Here is a 22,874-nt window from a genome sequence, read left to right as displayed (position 1 = left end):
ACATCAGCTCAGATATTGAACTTCACTAATCAACCATTAAATTAACGCTTCATAATTTATCCAGGAAATTAATTTAGGGGAAGCTAAGTGTGCTAAATATTCTGTCATTAGCAGAAGTGTTACTTGTATTTAGCATCAGTACTTGTTGCTAGTCAACCAAGAGACTCTAAAAAGGAAGAAGAATGGGGCGTGCTGTGGTGGCATAGGGGTTAACACGACCCACGTTTGGAGGCCTTGAGTCCAGGGGTTCGATTCCCGGACCCGGCGACGTTTGCCGCGTCTCTTCCCCCTTTCCTGTCAGCCTACTGTCATATAAGGCAGTGGTCCCCAACCACCGGGCCGCGGACCAATTGTACCGGGCCGCGCAACCGGATGCCGGATGCTAGCTCACAACGCGCGTACCCAACCCCCCCCCCGTTCGACCTTCACAACGCACGCACGCTGTACTAAAAAGGTTGGAGACCACTGATATAAGGGACACTAGAGCCCACAAAAAGATCCACTGGTGGGAAGAAAAATAAAGGAAGACGGATAGAGATTTTTTACCAGATTAAACTGGATTAAACTGGCCTGTCTGCTGGGATTATTCCAGGCGAACCAGGAGCCATGGTTTCTTCCACACTCAAACTGGGAATCTCCATCCTCAACGGAGGCAACAGTGACGTTCAGCAGGTAAATCCACCTGGAAATGTTTCCTAAAGCTCAAACAACGACCCCTGTGTAGATATTTATCTGTTTCTTACATAAACGTCTCTCTGTGTGGCTGTGCAGAAAATGCTGGACTACCTGAAGGACAAAAAGGACGTGGGATTCTTCCTGAGCGTTCAGGCTCTGATGCAGACCTGCAGGTCTGTCTGCATTCTCCATTTAGTTGTCGGAATAATCAATAGATTCATTGATTACTAGAATAGTTCTGTTTTCTTGTCGTTTAGCTAATTTATTTGTTCTTGACAGCGTTTTGGACTTGAATGCTTTTGAGAGGCAGAACAAGGCGGAGGGACTTGGGATGGTTTCAGAGGAGGGATCCAGTGAGTATCCTCTCCATTTTACCACCAAACCTGATTCACACTGTAAAAACACCAAATCTGACCAGGTCACTTTACCTCGTTTCCAGTTCAAATATCTCAGTGCACTTGTAAAAAGACAAAACTAATTTAAGAGCAACTTTTCAGCAAGATGTGGAATTCAATAATTCCTTAATATTTATGAAAACGGCCGACATTTTCCCATAAATGAACTAAACTGCCAGTGGAACCAGAACCTTTCCATCAATATTAAGGAATTATTGACTTAAAAGAAACTCATTCATCTTGCTGAAAAGTTACTTGTCAGTTAGTTTTCTCTTATTTTCAGTGTACTAAAATATTTACACTAGAAACTAGATAAAAACAATCCTTGTAAAGATTTGTTGTTTTTGTTTTGCATCTGGTTTTCATTGCATTGTGATGCTGCTGGGACATTTTTGGACCCGGCTGTGTAATCTGTGTGCAACATGTGAGTCTGTTTGTGGACGGCTGCTTCCAAAAGAGCTGCACTGCAAAAACACAAAATCCAACCAAGTATTTTTGGTCTAGTTTCTGCTGGAAGTGCCGTATTATATTTGAACTCGGACAAAACTGACTTACAGGTAACTTTTCAGCACAGTATAGTTTTTGTTTTCAGTCAATAATTCCTCAAAATTGATCAAAAGTTTCAGATTATTTCACATATAACAAGACATTTTTCCTGTATATGAAATAATCTGCACTTTTTGTCAATATTGACAAATTATTTACTTAAAACAAATAAGTAAATAAAATCTTGCCGAAAAGTTTTTTGTTAGTAGCAAAGATATTTCCACTGGAAATTAAGCCAAAAACACTTGGTAAGATTTTGTTTTTGCAGTGCACCGCTGACTTTAATGTTTCTAAATGAATTTTTTTACTGCCAGTCCTGAGATTTCTGGACTCACTGCGTCTCTGTTTGTTTTTCTCTCCCTCCATTTTTCCATTTTGTTCATTTTACGAACCTCTTACCTCTCATGTCCTTCCTTCACGCCAATTCTCTGCGCTCAGATAAGAAGCTAGAACGCGGTAAATGAAACTTCGCTGACGTAAATTTTCTTTCTCTCCCTCCTTCCTGTCCTCCCTGTCTTCTCTCTCTCTCTTTTTGGCTCCTAATCACATGACTAGTCTTTCAATTGCTGTGAAATTAATATGCATTTCATTTCACACTCAAGGAATCAATTAAATTAATCTTTGCCGTTTGCCGTTGCAAAGTTTAATCCTCATCCTCGAGTGTTTTATCTCAGATCTGCTGTAACTCCAGTAATCTCAGTCACAGGAGGAAGTTCCTCTTCCTCTCCTGTTTTTAAAACTGAAATGAATTGCACACTGTAAAAACACAAAACGTTACCAAGTATTTTCAGTCTAGTTTCTGGTAAAAAAAAATAAAATAAAATCATAGTACACTAAAAATAAGACAAAACCAACTTATAAGCAGCTTTTCTGCAAGATATAGGAGTTTGTTTTAAGTCATTAATTCCTTAATGTTGAAGAAAAAGTTCTAGTTCTGCTGGTAGAATATTCCACCGTTACCTAGCAACCCCAGCCATGCCCAGGCCGTAACCTAGCAACCCAGTTCTAGTCCCACTTGCAGATTATTTCACCTATAAAATGTGAAAAACGTCTTGTTATAGCTGCAATAATATACCATTGGATGTAGAACTGAATCAATATTCAAAACAAAGTTACTTCTAAGTTAGTTTTGTCTTATTTCAAGTGTAATTTCTGCTTGAAAACTGGACAAAAATACTTGGTAAGATTTTGTGTTTTTGCAGTGCAGTAGCAGTGGGAATTAAACCAAATGTCGCCATCAGGTAGATCCTAACAGCTGTGTCAAATCAGGAAATTTTCTCTCTAATATTTCCTACATTCAACTCTTGGGGACGGGGGGAGGTTATTAGAAATGCACAAAATAAATGAATAGAAATGTCACTTCAAACAGGTGAAATTATTTAAATCGTTTTGGATGAAATGGAAAAAATTATCAGTTTTTCCCTTTTCAGGGTAAAACAATCTGAAGGAAGTTAAGTGCATGAAAAGTTGGTCAACCAGGATCTCCAGTCCTTCAGATGTTATTTCATCAATATGTTTGATTGATAAACAGCTGATAAAAACACTTAGATTACTATTTGTAGCTTTATTTTGCATCAAAAAACTAATATCACCACCTCTAATGTTCTTTAAGGAAACTCGGATTAACATTTGGGCCAAGTGACAATAATTTTTTCTGATTTTTGTTTGTAACTCTTTGCAAAATAGTTAATTCAATTGAAGCAAAAACACAAAATCTTCTCAAGTTTTTGTCGAGTTTCTAGTGAAAATATCTTATTACACTTGAAACAAGACAAAACTGACAAGTAACTTGTTTAGCAAGGTGTGGTCAATAATTTAACTTATAACACGGGAAAATGTCTTGTTATAATTAAATAATTTACCAGTGGAACTAGTAACTACCATCAATATTAAGGGATTACTGATTTAAAACAAAGTTTAATATCTTGCTGAAAAGTTACTTGTAAGATAGTTTTGTTTTATTTCAACTGTACTAAGATATTTCCACTACAAACTAAAAAATACTTGGTAAGATTTTGTGTTTTTGCGGTGCAGATTTTTATTCTTCCCACATGTTGGAAAGCTTTACTATTCCAACTTTTGTCCAACAATAAGTTTTTCGTTGTTGTTTTTTTTTGTCTTTATCTTTTATTGATCTGAACAACTGTGTGAATGATAACAGGAACTCGTACGAGTGAGAAAATATCTACAAAAATGTCAGCGGAATGAGCAAAAAGGAGAAGATTTACAAAAAGTTTTGTCAACTAACAGTAAAAAAATGTGCTGCTGTATTAAGTATTAAAACCATCCTCCCACCTTTTGCTTTTGTTCTTTCGTTTTGTTTTCTGTTGTCGCAGGTAAATTAGCGATGTTTGTGCATTCCTGTAAAGGCGTGCCGTCAGCTAAATCTGACAGCTTTTAGGTCAAAAAGATGCTTTTTATGTATTTCTATCTAGAGTTTGTATTTGGGTTGTACAGAGTGCAGTAGATCTGTCCTGCATGACGGTGTGCTGTTCTGTTTGGACCCGTCTAAACCTCCGATAATGCTGCCTTCCCGTCCGGTCTTCAATGGCTTGGTGTCCCTATTTACCTGTTTTTTTATGTTCTCGTTGAGTGTTTTGTAAGTGATGTTTGTTCTGGTCCATGTCTGAATTTTGTTGCATCGTTTCTGCTGTTAAATGAGTTTATGAAAAAGGAAAAAAACAAAAGTCTGACTAACTAACTGGTACAGAGTTCTTGGTGAAAATTTACTAATCAGAACAAAATGTTATGATGTGATATTTACTAGCATCCTTGGTAAAAGTGTGTAAAAAATAAATATATTTTCACTACTTCATATTCAATCAGAGAGGAAAATAACCCACTTTAAAAACTTTTTTATATTTGTAGTCACTCCTTTTTCCAATAGAACTTTTCTCCTATAATATTTTACATATTATGTATTTATTTATGTATTTTTACTCTGCCTCAGATGAGAAAGTGATGGCAGATGATGAGTTTACGTGCGACCTCTTCCGCTTCCTGCAGCTCCTGTGTGAAGGCCACAATAACGGTAAATACAACTGACATCCTGTTAGTTATATTTAATAAAATCACTGGTTAATTCTTTACCAAAATCCCATTTCTGGTTCTGTTGTGCTTAGATTTTCAGAACTACCTGAGAACTCAGACAGGTAGCACGACAACCATCAACGTCATCATCTGCACTGTGGACTACCTGCTTCGACTGCAGGTCACAATCAGCAGATTTTAAGTCCGTTGTGTTAAGATATTTATATCAGAAACTAGACAAAAATACTAGTAAGATTTTGTGTTTTTGCAGTGTATCAGTGACCCAACTGAAAGGTAGTAAATAGCACTTTTTATATACGTTTAATATAATTAAGCATGTATAAACTGCAGTTACTTATTTTATATTTTCAGAATGGTTTTATTACTATTAAACCTGTAAAAATAAATCAAACTGTTTTAAATATCAGCACCAGGATCAGAGTTTCCCCCAGTATATTTTAGGCCTGGCGGCCCGCCAGGCTTTCCGAGCCGCACCGCCAGGCTGAGCGTTTCTTATTTATGTTTTTAGAAAAATAATGATAAATAAAAAATTGCTTCTTTTTTTTTTTTTTTTTTTAAGCCGGATTCAAAAATTGATGTTTGCTGAAACCTTTAAATCACATTTAGCAGCATTGATCATCTCAATAAATAAACGTTACATTTATTTATCTGTAACTGAGGTCTGTGATAAAATGTTATCATTTATGGGCCCCTGAAGGCCTGGGGGGCCCGACGGAGCCGCTGACTTCATTTGGATTAAACTAAAGTGAAAATAATTGATATTCGTTTTAATTGTGTTTTCTGATTTTTAAGACTAGCTGTGGGCTTAAATGTTGTTTCACTGGCAATGTTTTCCTGTAACATAATTTCCCAGTAAGATTTTTACAGTTCCTGTCTATTAACATCTTTTAATACAAAAACACGGTGGACCGCCAGTGGACCGCCAGTGGACCGCCTCGGCGCGCCACTGGGTTCAGGATCAAGTTTTAACTTTTTTATTTACTGTAGATTTTTGTGTTAGATTTTGTGTTTTTGCATTGCAAGGCAGAAATAACAATAATATAATAACTTTATATCATCTCCATGTACAGGAGTCCATCAGCGATTTTTATTGGTACTATTCAGGGAAAGATATCATCGACAAGCCCGGAAAGAGGAATTTCTCCAAAGCCATGACTGTGGCTAAACAAGTCTTCAACAGCTTGACTGAGTACATCCAGGTGAGGCACTGCTAGCAATCAAGCTAAGTTTTATTCCTGCAGACAAACCCAAACGAGGATTAAGTTGACTCTGATTGTTGAAGACGCGTTGTGTGTTACTGTTTACATTTTGCTCGAAGCTGGAGAGCAGAAACTCGATTCTTTTACTTTCCATCAAGAATTTCATTAACAAAATGAAACCTGGAGATGTACGTAGTATTAATCCAGCGCACTGCGCCACAGCAAAGAGAAAAATGACAGAAAAACCGTTGAACAACTCAAACACATTCATATCATTCAGTCTGTTAGTTTTATGTTTCTAGCCTTTATGTTTATTTTGCAGTTAATAACTGATCGCTGTGGGAGATTAGCTACTGCTGCTACTAGCTAGGCTAACACAGCAATGGTTAATTAGCTAATTTAAACACTTGCTGTACCTTTTTTGGGTTTTTTTTAATTTTTTTTATTTAACCAAAACACATAATTCTGCAGTGCATCTACATGTTAAACGGTCATAGTCAAGCTAGCATAGCCAACCCACTTCCTTCTCCCTCGCTATTTTTGGTTTTATGAAAACGTTTTCCTGACGTGGTTATTGAGTTGTCGTGGTGTTAACAGCAACAGCACGACACGCTAAACACATTTAAGATTCAGCGCGTTTTGTTGACAACTTAACAGCTAAATCCAATGCTAATCATCGTCAGCGAGCAGCTTTTTGCCCTTCAGCAGGGAGACGTCGAAAGACGTCGCGCTGCAACGTGTCTGTAGAATAATTTGGGTCAGAAAGATGAAAAGATTTCATTTTAAAACATGCAGTTTGGTGTTTTGTGTGTTTCAGGGCCCCTGCACTGGTAACCAGCAGTCTCTGGCCCACAGCAGGTTGTGGGACGCTGTTGTGGGTTTCCTCCATGTTTTTGCTCATATGATGATGAAACTGGCACAGGTGAGGAAAAACCAAATACAGGAAGTTATTTAATGACTCTCACAATAATCAATTGATCTATAACTTGCATCATTAATTAAAATTAGCTCAATAATTTCCAGTCTGATGATTAATAATATTTAAGGCATCATAGTCTGTTTTATTCATGGTTTTGGTTTCAAGTGTTTTTATTTTTGTTTTTAGTTGATATCTAAAATATCTTGAGAGGGCGAATTTTCATTATTATAACATTATCAATGTGTCACTTGAAAACAACATTATTGTTGTTCATCGCAGTAATTACTGACATAATTTATCGTTCAGGAAAATGTGTTATTTTGACAGTGATAACATTCAGAAATGTTAATTTTTATTTCTGTTTTGCTGCTTTTATCGGCAAATCTTAAATAGTTTGTGAACTGTGTTCTTTATCAAGATGTAAAATGGTTTAAATCTAATATAACGTGTGTAATCCTGTTAGATGCACCCTGATCCTGGACAACGAAACGTCGTAAGATTTTGTGTTATTCCAGCAAACATTTCATTCCCAGTTCTGTCACATTTGTTCGAGGATAACGCTGCTTTACCATCGTTTTCAGTTCAGCATCACTGATTTATTCCTCTCGTTTTCTGGTAATGCACTGATCAGCTGCTTATTTCTTCCATCCTGCAGCCCTTTTTTTCCACAAACAGCTTTGCAATATTTTATTTTTTTTATCCTTCTTCCCACCATTTAATATAATTGTAATATTTGTGATGCTAAACATGGATATTCTTTGTCTATAAATGCAAACCCAGGATCATTTCTGGAGTAGAACACACTCTGAGGTAGTGATTTATATATTTTTAATATTTGTATAAATTCTCTTTTTCTCAAAAGAAACACCCAGTGGTGGGCACACCTTCGCTGATCTGCTAATAGAGGAGCTTTGCTAACTTTTAAAATGTTTAACAGTTATATAAACAGATTATTTGTGTTTATATCATTTATCTTAGAGCTTTTGTAAGTATTTTGATTCAAATAAATAGATACTTAAATGGGAGCTACAACCAAAAACTTCAGTGTGGTTTATATGAACTTCAGTTAATATGCTAACACGCTAAAAGTGCAGCTAATTTTTTGCTAACTTTAAAAACGTTTAGCGCACTTAGCTTCCCCTAGATATCCATACGGTGGCAGGAAAACTTCAGCTAAAATGCTGGTAGCAGAGCTAATTTTTTTCATTTTAATTTTTTTGCTAATTTTGAAAACATTTAGCGCAAACATACATGAATAAAATAAAACTAGATATAAACACAAATACAGAACCTCAGGGCATTATAGACCATGTAACTCATTATAACACACAATTACATTGGCTGCTGCCTTTCCATGGCAGACATGATTTGATTTGAAGTTAGCACTTTAGCATTAGCTTCTGCTAAAGACTGCGTTACCATAGCACATTAGCGTTAGTGGAACTTTTTAATTAGCGGTGCCATCTTTTATCACTCTTTAATACCAGAAAAATTGTAAATCATAACATTACAAACACAAATAAGCCAATTTCAATGATTTCAAAGCTGTTGAATAAAAATAAAATTAATTTTTCTGGCTTATAAAAGTGCTTGTGACTGAACTAAAACACCTAATGAATTTGTTTCAATCACTTCCTTGCCCACACGTGAAACATGATCACTTTGGTTCCTACAAACATTTGTGAAAGAATGGGAGTGTGTGTAAAAATAAAATTGTACTCAACTAATTGTGTCGCTACTTCAACATATTTTTAAGCAAAGGTGAAAAGTAGCCTCCCAAAAATTACTCGAGTGAGAATAGAAACGTATTTGGTTGCTAGTAGTTAGAAGTAGCTTCCACTACATACCGTGTTGGTGTAGCTAATGTTTATGATTAGTGCTTTAGGGTTAGCATAGCTAACGTTTTAGCTAGCAGTGCCCACCATTGGAAGTACCCGTATCTTTCAGTTAAGCCGTAAAACGTAGTTGAGTGTAAAATTTGTGGTGTGTTTATCTTGCAGGATTCGAGTCAAATCGGCTTGTTGAAGGAGCTGTTGGACCTGCAGAAGGACATGGTAGTCATGCTGCTGTCTCTACTTGAAGGTTGGCTCTCTAGCTGCAGATTTTCTTTCTGTTTTGGCTGAAATGTCCTAATATTTTCCCACACTTTGCTGCTTTTAGGTAACATTGTGAACGGCACCATTGCCAGGCAAATGGTTGACATGTTGGTGGAGTCCTCCAGCAACGTGGAGATGATCCTCAAGTTCTTCGACATGTTCCTCAAGCTCAAAGACATCGTGGCGTCCGACGCCTTCCGGGATTATGTGACGGATCCGCGCGGACTCATCTCCAAGAAGGATTTCTCCAAGGCCATGGACAGTCAGAAGCAGTACTCCCCATCAGAAATCCAGTTCCTGCTCTCCTGCTCTGAGGCCGACGAGAACGAAATGATCAACTTTGAGGAATTCGCAGATCGCTTCCAGGAACCGGCAAAAGACATCGGGTTTAATATTGCTGTCCTGCTGACCAACCTGTCTGAGCACGTGCCCCATGACACACGCCTCCAGAACTTCCTGGAGCAGGCGGAGAGCGTGCTCAACTACTTCCGGCCTTTCCTCGGCCGCATCGAGATCATGGGGGCCAGTCGGAGGATTGAGCGCATTTACTTTGAGATCAGCGAGGCCAACAGGAACCAGTGGGAAATGCCGCAGGTCAGGGAGTCGAAGAGGCAGTTCATCTTCGACGTCGTCAACGAGGGCGGAGAGAGCGAGAAGATGGAGATGTTCGTCAATTTCTGCGAGGACACCATCTTTGAGATGAACATCGCAGCGTCCATCTCTGAGCCCGAGGAGGGTGGCGAGGAAGAGAAAGACGACGAGGAGGAGGAAGAGGGCGGCGGAGAGGAGGCGGAGCCTGGAGAGGGCGAGGAAGGCAACGGCGAGGCCGCCGTTCCGGAGACAGCATCGGCCTTTGCCGAATTCCTCAAGAGCGTCATGAACTTCTTCAGCATGTTCACTTTCCGTAACCTGCGGCGTAAGTACCGCAAACTCCGAAGGATGACGGTGAAGGAGATGGTGATCGGACTGGTGACATTCGTCTACACGGTCCTGATGGGAATCCTCATCTTCGTCTACAACGTGTGCAAGGGCTTCTTCACGCTCATCTGGAAGGCTCTGTTTGGTGGCGGCCTGGTGGAGGGAGCCAAGAAGATGACAGTCACAGAGATCTTAGCCAGCATGCCGGATCCAACCCAGGATGAGGTGCATGGAGACCTTCCACCTGAACCTGGAGCTAGAGAGGTCCAGGAAGCCGACGGGGGGACGGACCTCTTGGACACGGCTGGAGGAGAGGAAGAAGAAGAGGATGGCGAGGAAGGTGAAGGTGGGCGTCTGCCTGGGTTCGACAAACCGGGAGGTCTCGGAGATTTTGGAGAAACGACAACAGAGGAGCCTCCAACTCCAGAGGGAACGCCGCTGCTGAAGAGGAAACTGGTGAGTTGTTCTGGTTTTATCGTTATAGGTCCGTTTTACTTCATTATGACTTTATTGTCTATTTCAGTTAGTTTTAATTAGCTTTTTACAGTGTGTTTGCTAGTTTTTATTAGTTAAATATTGCTTAGTTTTAGTTTACTTTTCATTATTTATAGTTGTAGTTTCAGTTTTTTCGTACTTTGATGAATTTTGAGGTGCAGAATTCAAACAGTATTGTATTGTGATTATGAAAACATTCATTGGGTAAGAAGTGATTCTTGTATTTTTATACAAAAATCATCATTGCCGAGATACTCCAAAAACATGAACGACTAAATTGGTACAAAAAGTTAGTGTCAAGATTTTGTTTTGACTTATAAAATATTTCATTGCTATTTGAACAGTAAATAAGAAGTAAGATGAAACAAATTTACATCTAACATTTCAGCAAGAAATTATCGATAGTATTTCATAATATTGATAAAAACTTCTAGTTTCGATGGCAGATTGTTTTCACGGGTAACGTGGAAAATTGTCCAGAAATGCCAGAGATAAAATAATCTGCTAATGGAATTACATTTTCATAAATATTAAGGGATTGTTATTAAAACAAACTCCTGTGTCTTGCAAGTGAAATAATCTGCCAGTGGAACTAGAACTGGGTTGCTAGGTTACAGGCTGTGCTTGGCTGGGGTTGCTAAGTAACGGTGCAGTGGGACATTCTACCAGTGAAACCAGAACTTTTGTATCAATATGTAATAATTATTAACTTAAAACAAACTTGTATATCTTGTGGAAAAGTTTCTTATAATTTAGTTTTGTTTTATTTCAAGTGAACTAAGATGTTTCCACTAGAAACTAGATCAAAAATACTTTGTAGCATTTTGTCTTTTTGCAGTGTGGAATACAATTCATTATAACATAAATAACTTTTAATTTCTCATCTCATTAAAAAAAGTGAAAAATTTTAAAACTGGCTCTTGGAAAAAGCCATACATGTCAATATAGAGTATATGTAAGGATATGTAAGAACTTTAATGTGCTTTTCTGTATTTCAAATGAGTGTTTTTGGCCGTTTTTTATTGTTGTAATTTTATATTGTGGTATACAATCAACCTGCCAGTGGGACTAAATATGGAACTATGTGGCTATTTAAAGAGAAACAGTTTTTGTTTCGCTTTATTATTTATTAGTGTGAATGCTGTAAATGTTAATAAATAATATAATAATAAATAATAAAATAATAATAATAAATGCTAATAAATAATATTCTTTATTATTTTTATTTCTATTCTGGTTGCTCCGTAAATTTTGCCACTCTTCTTCTCCTGCATACTTTGTCCTATTTTCACCATTCAACTTTTATACCATTCATCTTGCTCTCCTAATGCCGGCTATATCTCTTGGTATTCATAGCCTTCATACTTTCTGTGATATTCACCTTTTTATTAATTTTTCACCCCATAGAAATGAGTGAAACAGCGACATCCTGTTGTGTTTCACAGTTCATGTTTCTGGTCATGAACTGAGACATAATAAATGGCAAAAGCAAAATGCTCTTGCCATTTTCGTCAAACGCATTGAGCATTCACACTTGCATTTTCATATGAAATGCACACTTTCTAGTTATATATAAATGTTCATTAGTGCGTATTTTTAAAAATAAACTTGAATTTGCTATTGATTTATTTTGTAAAAATGTTTTTGCTATGAAAACATAAGCTGGAGCACAAATCTTCTGTTACTTTAACTCAAACAGCTGGCTGCAGTGGGAGGACAAGAAGGGGAGGAGAAAGTCGAAGCAGAAGCAGAAGAGGTTCCCCAGGAAACGGAAAAGGCCGAGTGAGTTTAAAACCTACTGAAGGTGGAAAGATAAAGAGCCGCCTGTCTAATATTTAATCTAAAGTCTAAAAGCCATGATCATCTTTGATTTATTTGCAGATTTTCTTAAAGGTGACCTATTATGTTTCCTTGAACAGGTTAGGTACAGTTATGGCCTATGACTTTAAATCTTAATAAGCTACTGCTTATTAAGCCACGCCCCCAACTCAACGTTTACCCTCACATGTGAGAATGGCTGCAGACAGATACGCAATTATACAACCGTACATCTTTGAAAAGCATTAGTAGAGCCTACTGCACAACTAACAATGATGTACCAAGTGGTTTCCGGATGTTGAGTCAACAAAAAAACATTTGTCTTTTCTAGCAGCCATTGTACAGCACATACAGTGGTAAAACAAGCTGGAACTCTGAACAGGTTGCTAGGTGACGAGGGGAGTTCCATTGGGGTTGCTAGGTAACGGCGCAGTTCCTGTGGAATGTGACTTATCTATTGGGACATTGCTCATTTTTCAGATAATAGAAAACATTAACTGATAGCCAAAAAACAGCTGATTGTTTTTTTAGAAGCATTTAAGACCCAAATGGAAGTACAAAAATGTGATTTATGCACAATAGGTCCCATTTAATGTTTATGTTTCTGGTTGTTTCTGTTATCAGATGTGAAGCCGGTCTGTTTTTTTTCCCAGCATTGAGAGTGGAGAGAAGTCGGAGAAACCAGAGCCAGAACCCGAGGTGAAGGAAGAAGAACCAGAGGAGGTTCAGGAGAAAACGGTGAAAACCAAAACCAAGAAGGACAAGAAACCTGCCGAGGGCGGCTTTGAGTTGTGGAACGAGCTGGAGGTGCAGAGGATCAAATTCATGGTGAGACGCTCTCCGTCTTTACGACAGCAGCACCTAATCAGAGATACAAGCCATAAATCTAACGCCGATAATTCAGGAATGTCTGATTTTATTCCATTAAATGCTCTGATGTCTGTGTTTCATCCCAGAACTACCTCTCTCGTAACTTTTACAACCTGCGGTTCTTGGCTCTGTTCATCGCATTCGCTCTGAATTTCATCCTGCTCTTCTACAAGGTCAGTAACTTCTTATAGTTTTATTTATCCAATATGATAAACATATATCCCCTCTGATACATGTTGCTCGGTTTGACATTGCATATTGACTTTTTTTTTTTTTTTTAAATGTACGTTTCCATATGTTTGTTTTTGAAATGTCAAATTATGTAATTATATAGTTAATGGAAACACTGAGACTCTTTCTCAGATTCTTTGTGTGATTGTTTCATTTTCCCATCTGACTCGATGCATAGTAAAGGTCACATGACCTCCAGTCCCGTATGGATGTTCCCCCCAAAAGAACCGGGGTCTCACTTCCTTTGCAGGTGTCCGACTCTCCTCCAGGTGAGGAGGAGTTCGAGGGTTCTGGTCTGTTTGAGGGCTCCGGCCTGTTCGAAGGCTCCGGCGCTGAGGAAGATGGGTCTGGATTGGAGGAAGGTGGGGAAGATGATGACGAAGAGGGCCCGTTGTACTACTTCCTGGAAGAGAGCACCGGTTACATGGAGCCGGCCCTGTCTTTCCTCTCCATCGTCCACACCATCATCTCCTTCCTCTGCATCATCGGCTACAACTGCCTCAAGGTTTGGGCCGTTCCTCCTTCTCTGCACCGAAACATTTGGTTTTAGCCTCATCGTGTCTCCTGCGTCCCTTCAGGTTCCTCTGGTGATCTTTAAAAGAGAGAAGGAGCTGGCCAGAAAGCTGGAGTTTGATGGACTTTATGTCACTGAGCAGCCAGAAGACGATGACATCAAGGGCCAGTGGGACAGGCTGGTCCTGAACACGCCGTAGGAAATGCCCAGAAATATCCCTATATAGTTTATTTAGCTGCAATTAAGGACAATAAGATTGATTAAAGTGTTTTTTACTGTTTTACCTAAATACAGAACCTTCCCGAATAACTACTGGGACAAGTTTGTGAAGAGAAAGGTGAGTTTAAGTTTACGGCTTAAACAGCCATCACTATCTACAATGACTCTCTGAAGAATTTTAATTGAAATGAGTTACAACAACATTTGATTTCTCTTTGGCATCAATGAAGTATTTTTGGATTTACTTTAACCCAAACGTTTCCGCGCGACGTCCAGGTTCTGGATAAATACGGCGACATCTACGGCAGAGAGAGAATCGCCGAGCTGCTGGGCATGGACCTGGCGTCGCTGGACGTCAGCGCCATGACACACGAGAAGAAACCTGAACCCGACACCTCCATGTTCAGCTGGTACGCACAGCTAATTTAGACTTCTGGGTTTCCATTTTGGTTTCTTCTGTTTCTGGAAACAACCCGTGTTTAAACAAACGCCCTGCCGTTTTTGGATAAAAGTTAATGGTGTTTTTTGGTTCCTGGAAAATGAGATGTTTCAAAAATCTCTCAATAGTTTAGTCATGCTGCAGCGTTACCTAGCAACCCCAACGGAATGCCCCTTGTTGCCTAGCAACCTGAGAGGAGATTTGGTTAGCTTCCGGAAAAGAAAAATGTTTTGTTGCTGACTTACCATTCAGATCTACAGATTTTTTTAATCTGAACCAAACTTCGGCTCTAATCATCTTTTTTAAGGGTAAACAAAACAAACCAATTTTTTAACAGCCTCTAGATACAACATGTCTGACGACAAAAGCACAGGGCTAACAACGTATCTTTCATCAAGCTCCTAGTGTCAGTTTAAAACCTGCACTCTTTAACGCTAAAGTTAAATTTAGCTGTTGTCTGTCTTCACTTCTTGTATGAAGCTTTCTCTGTACGTCTGTTTACAACAGAACAGCAGATCCACATTGTCACTCGGAGCACTTCTTACATCTACCTCTTGTATATATTTAGTAAAATCACCTGAAAATTTGCATCAAGATGACTCTTTCTACTGTTATCCTCTAAAACACCGTATATATTCTTACTTAAACCATGTTTGTATGCTGTACTGAAACTAAACTCTTGAATCAACTCAAGCAATGTTGGTAACATAGAAAGGTTCAAGACTCAGTGGTTGTGTGACTTGAATATTTTTGTTACTGGAGTGAATGGTTGAGTGCAGCAGTGGTGCGAGACGCTTCCAGAAAGTTAGTGGACTTACTAATTATTAATAATTACCAATTGATAATCATCAGTGGGAGCGTGGCCTGCAGCAGCTTATTTGGATTCAAAGTGACAAGATGCCCTAAAACAGCTCAATATGGGTTGAACTAAGCACTGAAATCTCGTTATCGAAGAATGATTTTGTGAAAAAAATTGAATGAATATGTTTTGTATAGGCCATATATCTACCCTAAACTGCTCCCCTTTAAATCAGAACAGACCAAGAGGTAACATCTCTCCTCTCTCTGCAGGATAACATCTATTGACATCAAATATCAGATCTGGAAGTTCGGGGTCGTCTTCACCGACAATGTGAGTAAAACCAGCCGCCTGGACGTCAGAATATCACGTTGGATGTTGCTAATCCTCCTTCGTTCGCCTCTCAGACATTCCTTTACCTGGTCTGGTACATGCTGATGTCCATGCTTGGACACTACAACAACTTCTTCTACGCTTGCCATCTCCTGGACATCGCCATGGGCGTCAAAACGCTGCGGACCATTCTGTCCTCCGTCACCCACAACGGCAAACAGGTGTGGCGCCCGTTACAGGCGCATTGTGGGGGTTTAGAGGTGAAAACCGTGTCTGACCCGAGTGTTTGCTGCAGCTGGTGATGACGGTCGGCCTGCTGGCTGTGGTGGTGTACCTCTACACCGTGGTGGCCTTCAACTTCTTCCGCAAGTTCTACAACAAGAGCGAGGACGAGGACGAACCGGACATGAAGTGCGACGACATGATGACTGTGAGTGGAGATGAGCTGAGGAGAACAACACTTAAAAAACACAGAACCTTACCAGTCGGTTTAGTCTAGTGTCTGTTGAAATAAAACAAAACTAACTGAAAAGTAACTTTTCAGCAGGATATGGGAGCTTGTTTTAAGTAAATTCCTAATTCCTTGATATTAATGGAAAAAGTACTAAATCCATTGGCAGCTAAATTAACTTGTTACATGGGAAAACTGTGCCGTTACCTAGCAACCCCAGCAAAGTGCAGCCCGTTACCTAGCAACCCCAGCAAAGTGCAGCCCGTTACCTAGCAACCCAGCTCTGGTTCTACTGGCAGATTATTTCACTCATAATGTTTGAAAGTAGAATTGATTCTTTTTAAATCTATATGAAGGAGTTATTTACGTAAAACAAGCCTCAATATGTTGCTAAAAAGTTATTTGAAAGTTAATTTTGTCTTATTTTGTGAGCACTAAGATATTAGACCAAAAATACTTTTGTGATTTTGCAATGAAGCATTTTGTTGTAAAAAGAAATAATAAATAAACTGGTACATCAATTTATTTAAAAAATTAATCTGATTAATTATGATTAATAAAATTTTTCATATTTAAATCAAGATTTAAATATGAGCAGTCTGCCACACTCCAATTATCATATTTCCTATGTAATATATCCTAGCCCAAAGCAATAAATCAATTAATTGCATAATAAATTAAAACAAACTCAATCATTTGCATGAATTATAAAAAATTAAATAGTTTTTTTCTTTCTACAAAAAACTGGGTGACCGTCTTCAGTCTGATGCTTTGGTTCTTTTTGTGGAGGATAATTTTGTTTAGACTGTTTTTGTTGTTTTGTTTATTTTGGATATCTAAAATGTCTTCCAGTTCCAGCGTTAAATGTTCATTAGAATTTAAAGTTTATTCATCTTTCAAAATGTGTTCTTGCATTATTATTCCATTATTACCAATATATTATTTAAAACAAGAATATTATCATGACAGGCCTCTATATTCTTCCAGGAACTAAAGGAAATATCCTCTACACCTGCATACAAGTAGTGGTTCATCGAACAGCAAACGGATGAGATATATTTTAGTTTCTAGTTCTTTGGTGTTCCCACCTCTTTCTGATGCCGCCCTGGGAAACTGCCCATATCAAAAACCGCTGCTGTATGCACGGTTTGTGAAAAACGTTTTATCTCAAATGAAACGTCTGAAGATTCTCAGCCTTCTGGGTTTTTATATTCAGAAAGTTTTAAAGGAAGCCATTTTGTTTTAAAAACTCTCCCTTCATTTTCTATGAAACGATGCAATGAGGTGAAATTTGTACATCTGAAACTTTGAGCTAACGTGTTCAGGCAGACTGACAACGCGACACAAGAAAGTTGAAACTGTTGGTTTGTTTAATCTGGGTTATGTAATACTAACACGTTAAAACTTTCAGATTTAACGTTGACACTCCTAATAAACTAAATTTTCCCCCGTTTCCTGGTCTGTAGTGTTACCTGTTCCACATGTACGTCGGCGTGCGAGCCGGTGGAGGCATCGGAGATGAAATCGAGGATCCGGCCGGGGATGAATACGAGCTCTACCGAGTCGTCTTTGACATCACTTTCTTCTTCTTTGTCATCGTCATCCTGCTGGCTATCATCCAGGGTGAGTGGGAGAGGCTAACGCGAAAAGCTAATGGCCAAGAGGCTAACGTTAATGACTTTATGTTGGACATTATAAACTAAAGATATTAAATGTTTGGTCGTCATCAGTTGGTGAATTTTCATGTTTCAGGCTTCAGTGAAATTAAAAAATATTAAACAGAAAACTAGTAAAGCATCAAATTAACTGCAGTTGAATCAGGATTCATGAGTCGATTTTAACAGTTTTTAGGTAAAGAAATAAAAATATGGCTGGTTGGATGTTGGTTGGATGCTGGTTGGATGTATTTCATGGATAGTTGGATGCTGGTTGGATGTATTTCATGGCTGGTCGGATGCTAGTTGAATGTTGGTCGGATGCTGGTTGGATACTGGTTGGATGTATTTCATGGCTGGTTGGATGTTGGTTGGATGCTGGTTGAATGTTGGTTGGATGCTGGTCGGGTGTTGGTTGGATGCTGGTTGGATGTATTTCATGGCTGGTTGGATGTTGGTTGGATGCTGGTTGAATGTTGGTCGAATGTTGGTCGGATGTTGGTCGGATGCTGGTCGGATGCTGGTCGGATGTTGGTCGGATGCTGGTCGGATGTTGGTTGGATGCTGGTCGGATGCTGGTTGGATGCTGGTTGGATGCTGGTTGAATGTTGGTTGGATGCTGGTTGGATGTTGGTCGGATGCTGGTTGGATGTATTTCATGGCTGGTTGGATGCTGGTCGGATGCTGGTTGGATGCTGGTCGGATGCTGGTTGGATGTATTTCATGGCTGGTCGGATGCTGGTCGGATGCTGGTCGGATGTTGGTCGGATGCTGGTCGGATGCTGGTCGGATGCTGGTCGGATGCTGGTTGGATGCTGGTCGGATGCTGGTTGGATGCTGGTCGGATGCTGGTTGAATGTTGGTTGGATGCTGGTTGGATGTTGGTCGGATGCTGGTTGGATGTATTTCATGGCTGGTTGGATGCTGGTCGGATGCTGGTTGGATGCTGGTTGGATGTATTTCATGGCTGGTTAGATGCTGGTCGGATGCTGGTTGAATGTTAGTTGGATGTTGGTCGGATGCTGGTCGGATGCTGGTCGGATGCTGGTCGGATGCTGGTTGGATGTTGGTCGGATGCTGGTCGGATGCTGGTTGGATGCTGGTTGGATGTATTTCATGGCTGGTTGGATGTTGGTTGGATGCTGGTTGGATGTATTTCATGGCTGGTTGGATGTTGGTCGGATGTTGGTCGGATGCTGGTCGGATGCTGGTCGGATGCTGGTCGGATGTTGGTCGGATGCTGGTCGGATGTTGGTCGGATGCACGTCCTGCCATCCATCCTCCTGTTTCTGGCTGCAGGTTTGATCATCGACGCCTTTGGTGAGCTGAGAGACCAGCAGGAGCAGGTCAGGGAGGACATGGAGGTGAGCCCCTGACCTTTGACCTGAGCCCCTGACCTTTGACCTGAGCCCTGTCTGCCACCGTCAGGCCCGTTAGTCTGAACTTCCTGTTTCCCTTTCAGACCAAATGCTTCATCTGTGGAATTGGAAGCGACTACTTTGACACGACGCCGCACGGCTTTGAGACGCACACCTTGGAGGAGCACAACCTGGCCAACTACATGTGAGCTAAAATCTGAGTTTAATCCATAATCTGCTTAATCTGAGGAATCTGTAAACAGGAGATCTTTACAGAACACTGCAAAAACACTAAATCCTACCAAGTATTCAGCAAGATATAGGAGCTTGTTTTAGGAAATAATTCCTTAATATGGATTTAAAAATTTTACTAGTTCTACCTGCAGATTATTTCACTTAAAAAATAGGCAAATTTTACAGGTGGCCAGTTAAACCAAGTAAAAAATAATAAATATTTTACCAATATTGAAGAATTACTGACTTAAAACAAGCTCCTACATCTTGCTGAAAAGTCACTTCTAAGTTATTTCTGTCTTATTTCAAAATTGCACTAGAAACTAGACCAAAAATACTTGGGAATTGTTTCTGTTTTTGCAGTGTACCAAAGTGACTTGTAGCATGAAAGTCCCAAAGAGAAGCTAAAATCTCAGAATAAACATTTTATAGGAAGATTTTTAAATTTCTGGGAACAAATTCCACATGCAAAATGTCTTTGGGCACAAAAGATTGTTCTAGTTTGAAGTGGAGATGCTATTCCACTTTAAATAAGACTAAACTAACTTAAAATAACTTTTCTGCAAGACAGCTGCAGGGTATTTCTCAGTGTATTATAAGCCTGGCGGGCCACCAGGCTTTACCTGTGTCCCACCAGTCTAACCACTGATCATTCATTTAAGTTATTTTAAATGTTTACATTTTTTAAGACCTTATAGTTGGTGTTCAGATATTAATCTTTCAGTTACACAAAATTATCAAGTGATATTTTCAAATTTCCTGTCAACTTTAAACATTTTTTAACAAAAACATGGCGGGCCGCTGGATTAATCAACAACCAGGCTTAGCAAGTTTTCTGGGTTTGTGTAGATTGTTTTAAGTCAATAAATCCTTAATATTGATCAGTAGTTCTAGTTCCACTGGTAGATTATTTAATTTATAACAGAACTTTTTTCCCATGTTATAATTGGAAAAAAAATAAATAAATCAGATTTTGTGTTTTTTCAGTGAAGAGTGGATATTTTGCTTTGTTCAGGTTCTTCTTGATGTATCTCATCAACAAGGATGAAACAGAACACACAGGACAGGTCAGTCGTTTCCCTGCTGCTGTTATTATTTCCAAAGTTTATAATTCTGTTTAATTTTTATTTAAATTGTTTCCCCAGGAGTCGTACGTGTGGAAATTGTACCAGGAGCGATGCTGGGACTTCTTCCCCGCTGGAGACTGCTTCAGGAAGCAGTATGAGGACCAGCTCGGATAAACGGCTCGGCTCCCCAACAGGAGACGGGAGGAAAAGTCCTAAAGTCCAGAGCTGGAACACATCCGTGTCTTAGTTTTATTTGTCTTGCATTTTTTTCTCGTCTGTTTGAAGTTATGCACACCTTTTGACCGCACTTTTCAGCAGCAGGTTGGAGAAAACGACCCGGGAGGCGAAACGAAGCTCTTGCTGTGAACACATGGCCTTTCCTGTCTAAATTAAACGGACTGCCTTGTATATCGACTGAACGTGTGGCGGCTAACATAGCCGCTAGCGCTGTAAATGTTCTAGTGCCTATAGCGACGTCACTGCTTTAGCTGTCAGTCTCGGTAGCTTTTCCATCCGGTCTCATGGGAAAATCTGAAACAGTCACAAACTCACGACTCGAGACGACTGGAGTTCTTCTTCTCTTGTTTTTGTAACAAGGTTTAAACCTTAAACCAAAAGGGCGTCTTCAGTTCTGATCGTGTGCCGGGAGATTTAGGGTTTTCAGTCGTTTTTATGGAAAATCAACCCTGTGAGCCTCTTGGGTCGTTGTCATTTATGTGCCTCAGAGTATTTGCTAGCATGAGAGGTCCGCGTTTCTGGCTGCTTTTGTGTATTTTGTTGAGTCGTTAGCAGTGGTGGGCACACTTCTGCTAACGTGCTAATGGCAGAGCTAATTTTTTGTCTACTTTTGCTGACTTTGTAAACATCTGGTGCATTTAGCTTCATCTAAATAAATTTTTCTGGGTAAATTCTAATGTGTTAATAGCTAAGCTAATTTTTAGCTTAGTCCTTGAGCTAACTTTAAAAATGTTAAGCACACTTAGCTTCTGCTAAAAAAAATTTTTTTAGGTAAATTCTAATGTGCTAATAGTTGAGCTAATGTTTTGTTTAGTGCTTTTGTTGTCTTTGAAAACATTTAGCACAATTAGCTTACCCTAAATGTATTTTTCCAAGTAAATTGTGATATGCTAATAGTGGAGCTATTTTTTAGCTTGCTGCTTTAGCTAACTTGGAAAAAATTTACCTCACTTAGCATCCACCAAATATGTTTTTCTGATTAAATTCTAATATGCTAACAGCAGAGCTCAGTTTTAGCTTAGCGATTAGCTAACATTGAAAGCATAAAGCAAACACCTTCCCCTAAATTAAATTCTTATGTGCTAATTTACGTTTACCGTTTTTGTAAGCTTTCAGTTGAATAAAGTTTGACAACTATGTCAAAGTTTTTGGTTATCAACTGTTAAAACAGGAACAAAATAAAGTAGAAAACAAAATGTAAACATAAATACGTCTAAGAGCTTTGTGAAACTACAGATTATTTAGGGTCAAAATTAAATTCAACGCAGATATAATTTAAATTAAAGTTAGCGCTTCAGCATTACTTTCTGCTCAATATCTTATGCTTTACAGCTAGTGGAGCTAATGTTTGCGATTAGTGCTTTAGGGTTAGCGCTGCCCACCACTGTCTGTCCGTTCTGTTTTTGTCATGATGCAGCCAAACCTCTCTTTGTGGCTTCAGCAGTGTGAAAAATTGTGAAAAACCCGGAAAAATTTTTTCACAGATCAGAATCAACCTGCTGGTTTCCCTTCCTCTTTGGGCATTTTGCATGTTAAATCTGACCCAGTAGATAATTATTTCGTTCCTCGTTCTGACAGGACAATGACTGGAGATGAAGTGACCGATTTTACGTCTATTTGAGTTTCGCTGTCTCGAAACAAAAGATTCTCACAAGCAATCATGAACTGCTTGAACTCGGACCGACTTGACAAAAACATGGTTTTTGGGATAATTATCTGTTTAGACACTCTGCAGTCTTACAATGTGGACTCCCCTCTCTCTGCCGTAACCGTTAGTGAGACGAACACACATCCAAGGGGAACGCCGAGGTCATTTGTTCTGTTTTACGCAGATTAAGCCATTTAGAGAGACTTTATGCACAACGTTGGTGCACTGAATTAAGTGTTGAATGTATCTAATAAGAACTTGATGAAAAGACATATTTTACATACACCATGGATTCTTCTATTTATTTTTCTTCAAGGCTCTGATGTATGAAAATAATTTAGTTTTCAGACGTGAACGCGTCTCAAACTGAAGATGGTGAAGAGATTTAGTCTGATACTGAAAATGGCCTCCGGTTTGGAGAATGTTAGCTTTTGTTTCGGCTCGTTAGCTTTTTACCATAGATATTTTTAGAAATTCAGCATACGGATAATTTGCCTCAGTCAAAGTTGTGTGTGAAGCGTTGATTTCTGACACATTCACAAATTCTCCGTGTCGTACAGATGACCGGTCGGAGACGGAGCGTTTCTGTTGGTCTGAAGGTTGGAAGATGAATGGAGGTCAAAACTTTCCACTTGACTGAGAGTCTCTGACTAAACTCTGCGTTTCAATATGGAATAAACAAATTATTTTAAGGACAACTGGAGCGT

The 22,874-nt window shown here is 39.1% G+C and overlaps 1 protein-coding gene across 1 annotated transcript in view; it reads left to right on the top strand.

The window, feature by feature from the left end:
- Positions 1–22,865, top strand: part of ryr1b (ryanodine receptor 1b (skeletal)) — a 119,463-nt gene extending 96,598 nt beyond the window's left edge. Inside the window, exons 82-106 of the mRNA XM_044120336.1 lie at positions 593–672; positions 772–848; positions 955–1,028; positions 2,055–2,072; positions 4,567–4,647; positions 4,739–4,827; positions 5,738–5,866; positions 6,684–6,788; positions 8,786–8,867; positions 8,946–10,255; positions 11,994–12,076; positions 12,766–12,940; positions 13,069–13,155; positions 13,464–13,718; positions 13,792–13,922; positions 14,022–14,064; positions 14,223–14,356; positions 15,457–15,517; positions 15,592–15,738; positions 15,813–15,947; positions 17,435–17,591; positions 18,923–18,987; positions 19,086–19,186; positions 20,231–20,282; positions 20,361–22,865. Coding sequence (XP_043976271.1) covers positions 593–672; positions 772–848; positions 955–1,028; positions 2,055–2,072; positions 4,567–4,647; positions 4,739–4,827; positions 5,738–5,866; positions 6,684–6,788; positions 8,786–8,867; positions 8,946–10,255; positions 11,994–12,076; positions 12,766–12,940; positions 13,069–13,155; positions 13,464–13,718; positions 13,792–13,922; positions 14,022–14,064; positions 14,223–14,356; positions 15,457–15,517; positions 15,592–15,738; positions 15,813–15,947; positions 17,435–17,591; positions 18,923–18,987; positions 19,086–19,186; positions 20,231–20,282; positions 20,361–20,456 — 3,767 coding nt within the window. The 3' untranslated portion in view covers positions 20,457–22,865. The remainder of the gene's footprint in view (positions 1–592; positions 673–771; positions 849–954; positions 1,029–2,054; positions 2,073–4,566; positions 4,648–4,738; positions 4,828–5,737; positions 5,867–6,683; positions 6,789–8,785; positions 8,868–8,945; positions 10,256–11,993; positions 12,077–12,765; positions 12,941–13,068; positions 13,156–13,463; positions 13,719–13,791; positions 13,923–14,021; positions 14,065–14,222; positions 14,357–15,456; positions 15,518–15,591; positions 15,739–15,812; positions 15,948–17,434; positions 17,592–18,922; positions 18,988–19,085; positions 19,187–20,230; positions 20,283–20,360) is intronic.
- The last annotated feature ends 9 nt before the right edge of the window (positions 22,866–22,874 follow it).

Source organism: Gambusia affinis, linkage group LG06, assembly GCF_019740435.1.
Source record: "Gambusia affinis linkage group LG06, SWU_Gaff_1.0, whole genome shotgun sequence".
Classification (NCBI taxonomy): domain Eukaryota; kingdom Metazoa; phylum Chordata; class Actinopteri; order Cyprinodontiformes; family Poeciliidae; genus Gambusia; species Gambusia affinis.
The sequence above is the reverse complement of the archived record's forward strand: the minus strand, read 5'-3'. Positions and strand labels throughout refer to the sequence as shown.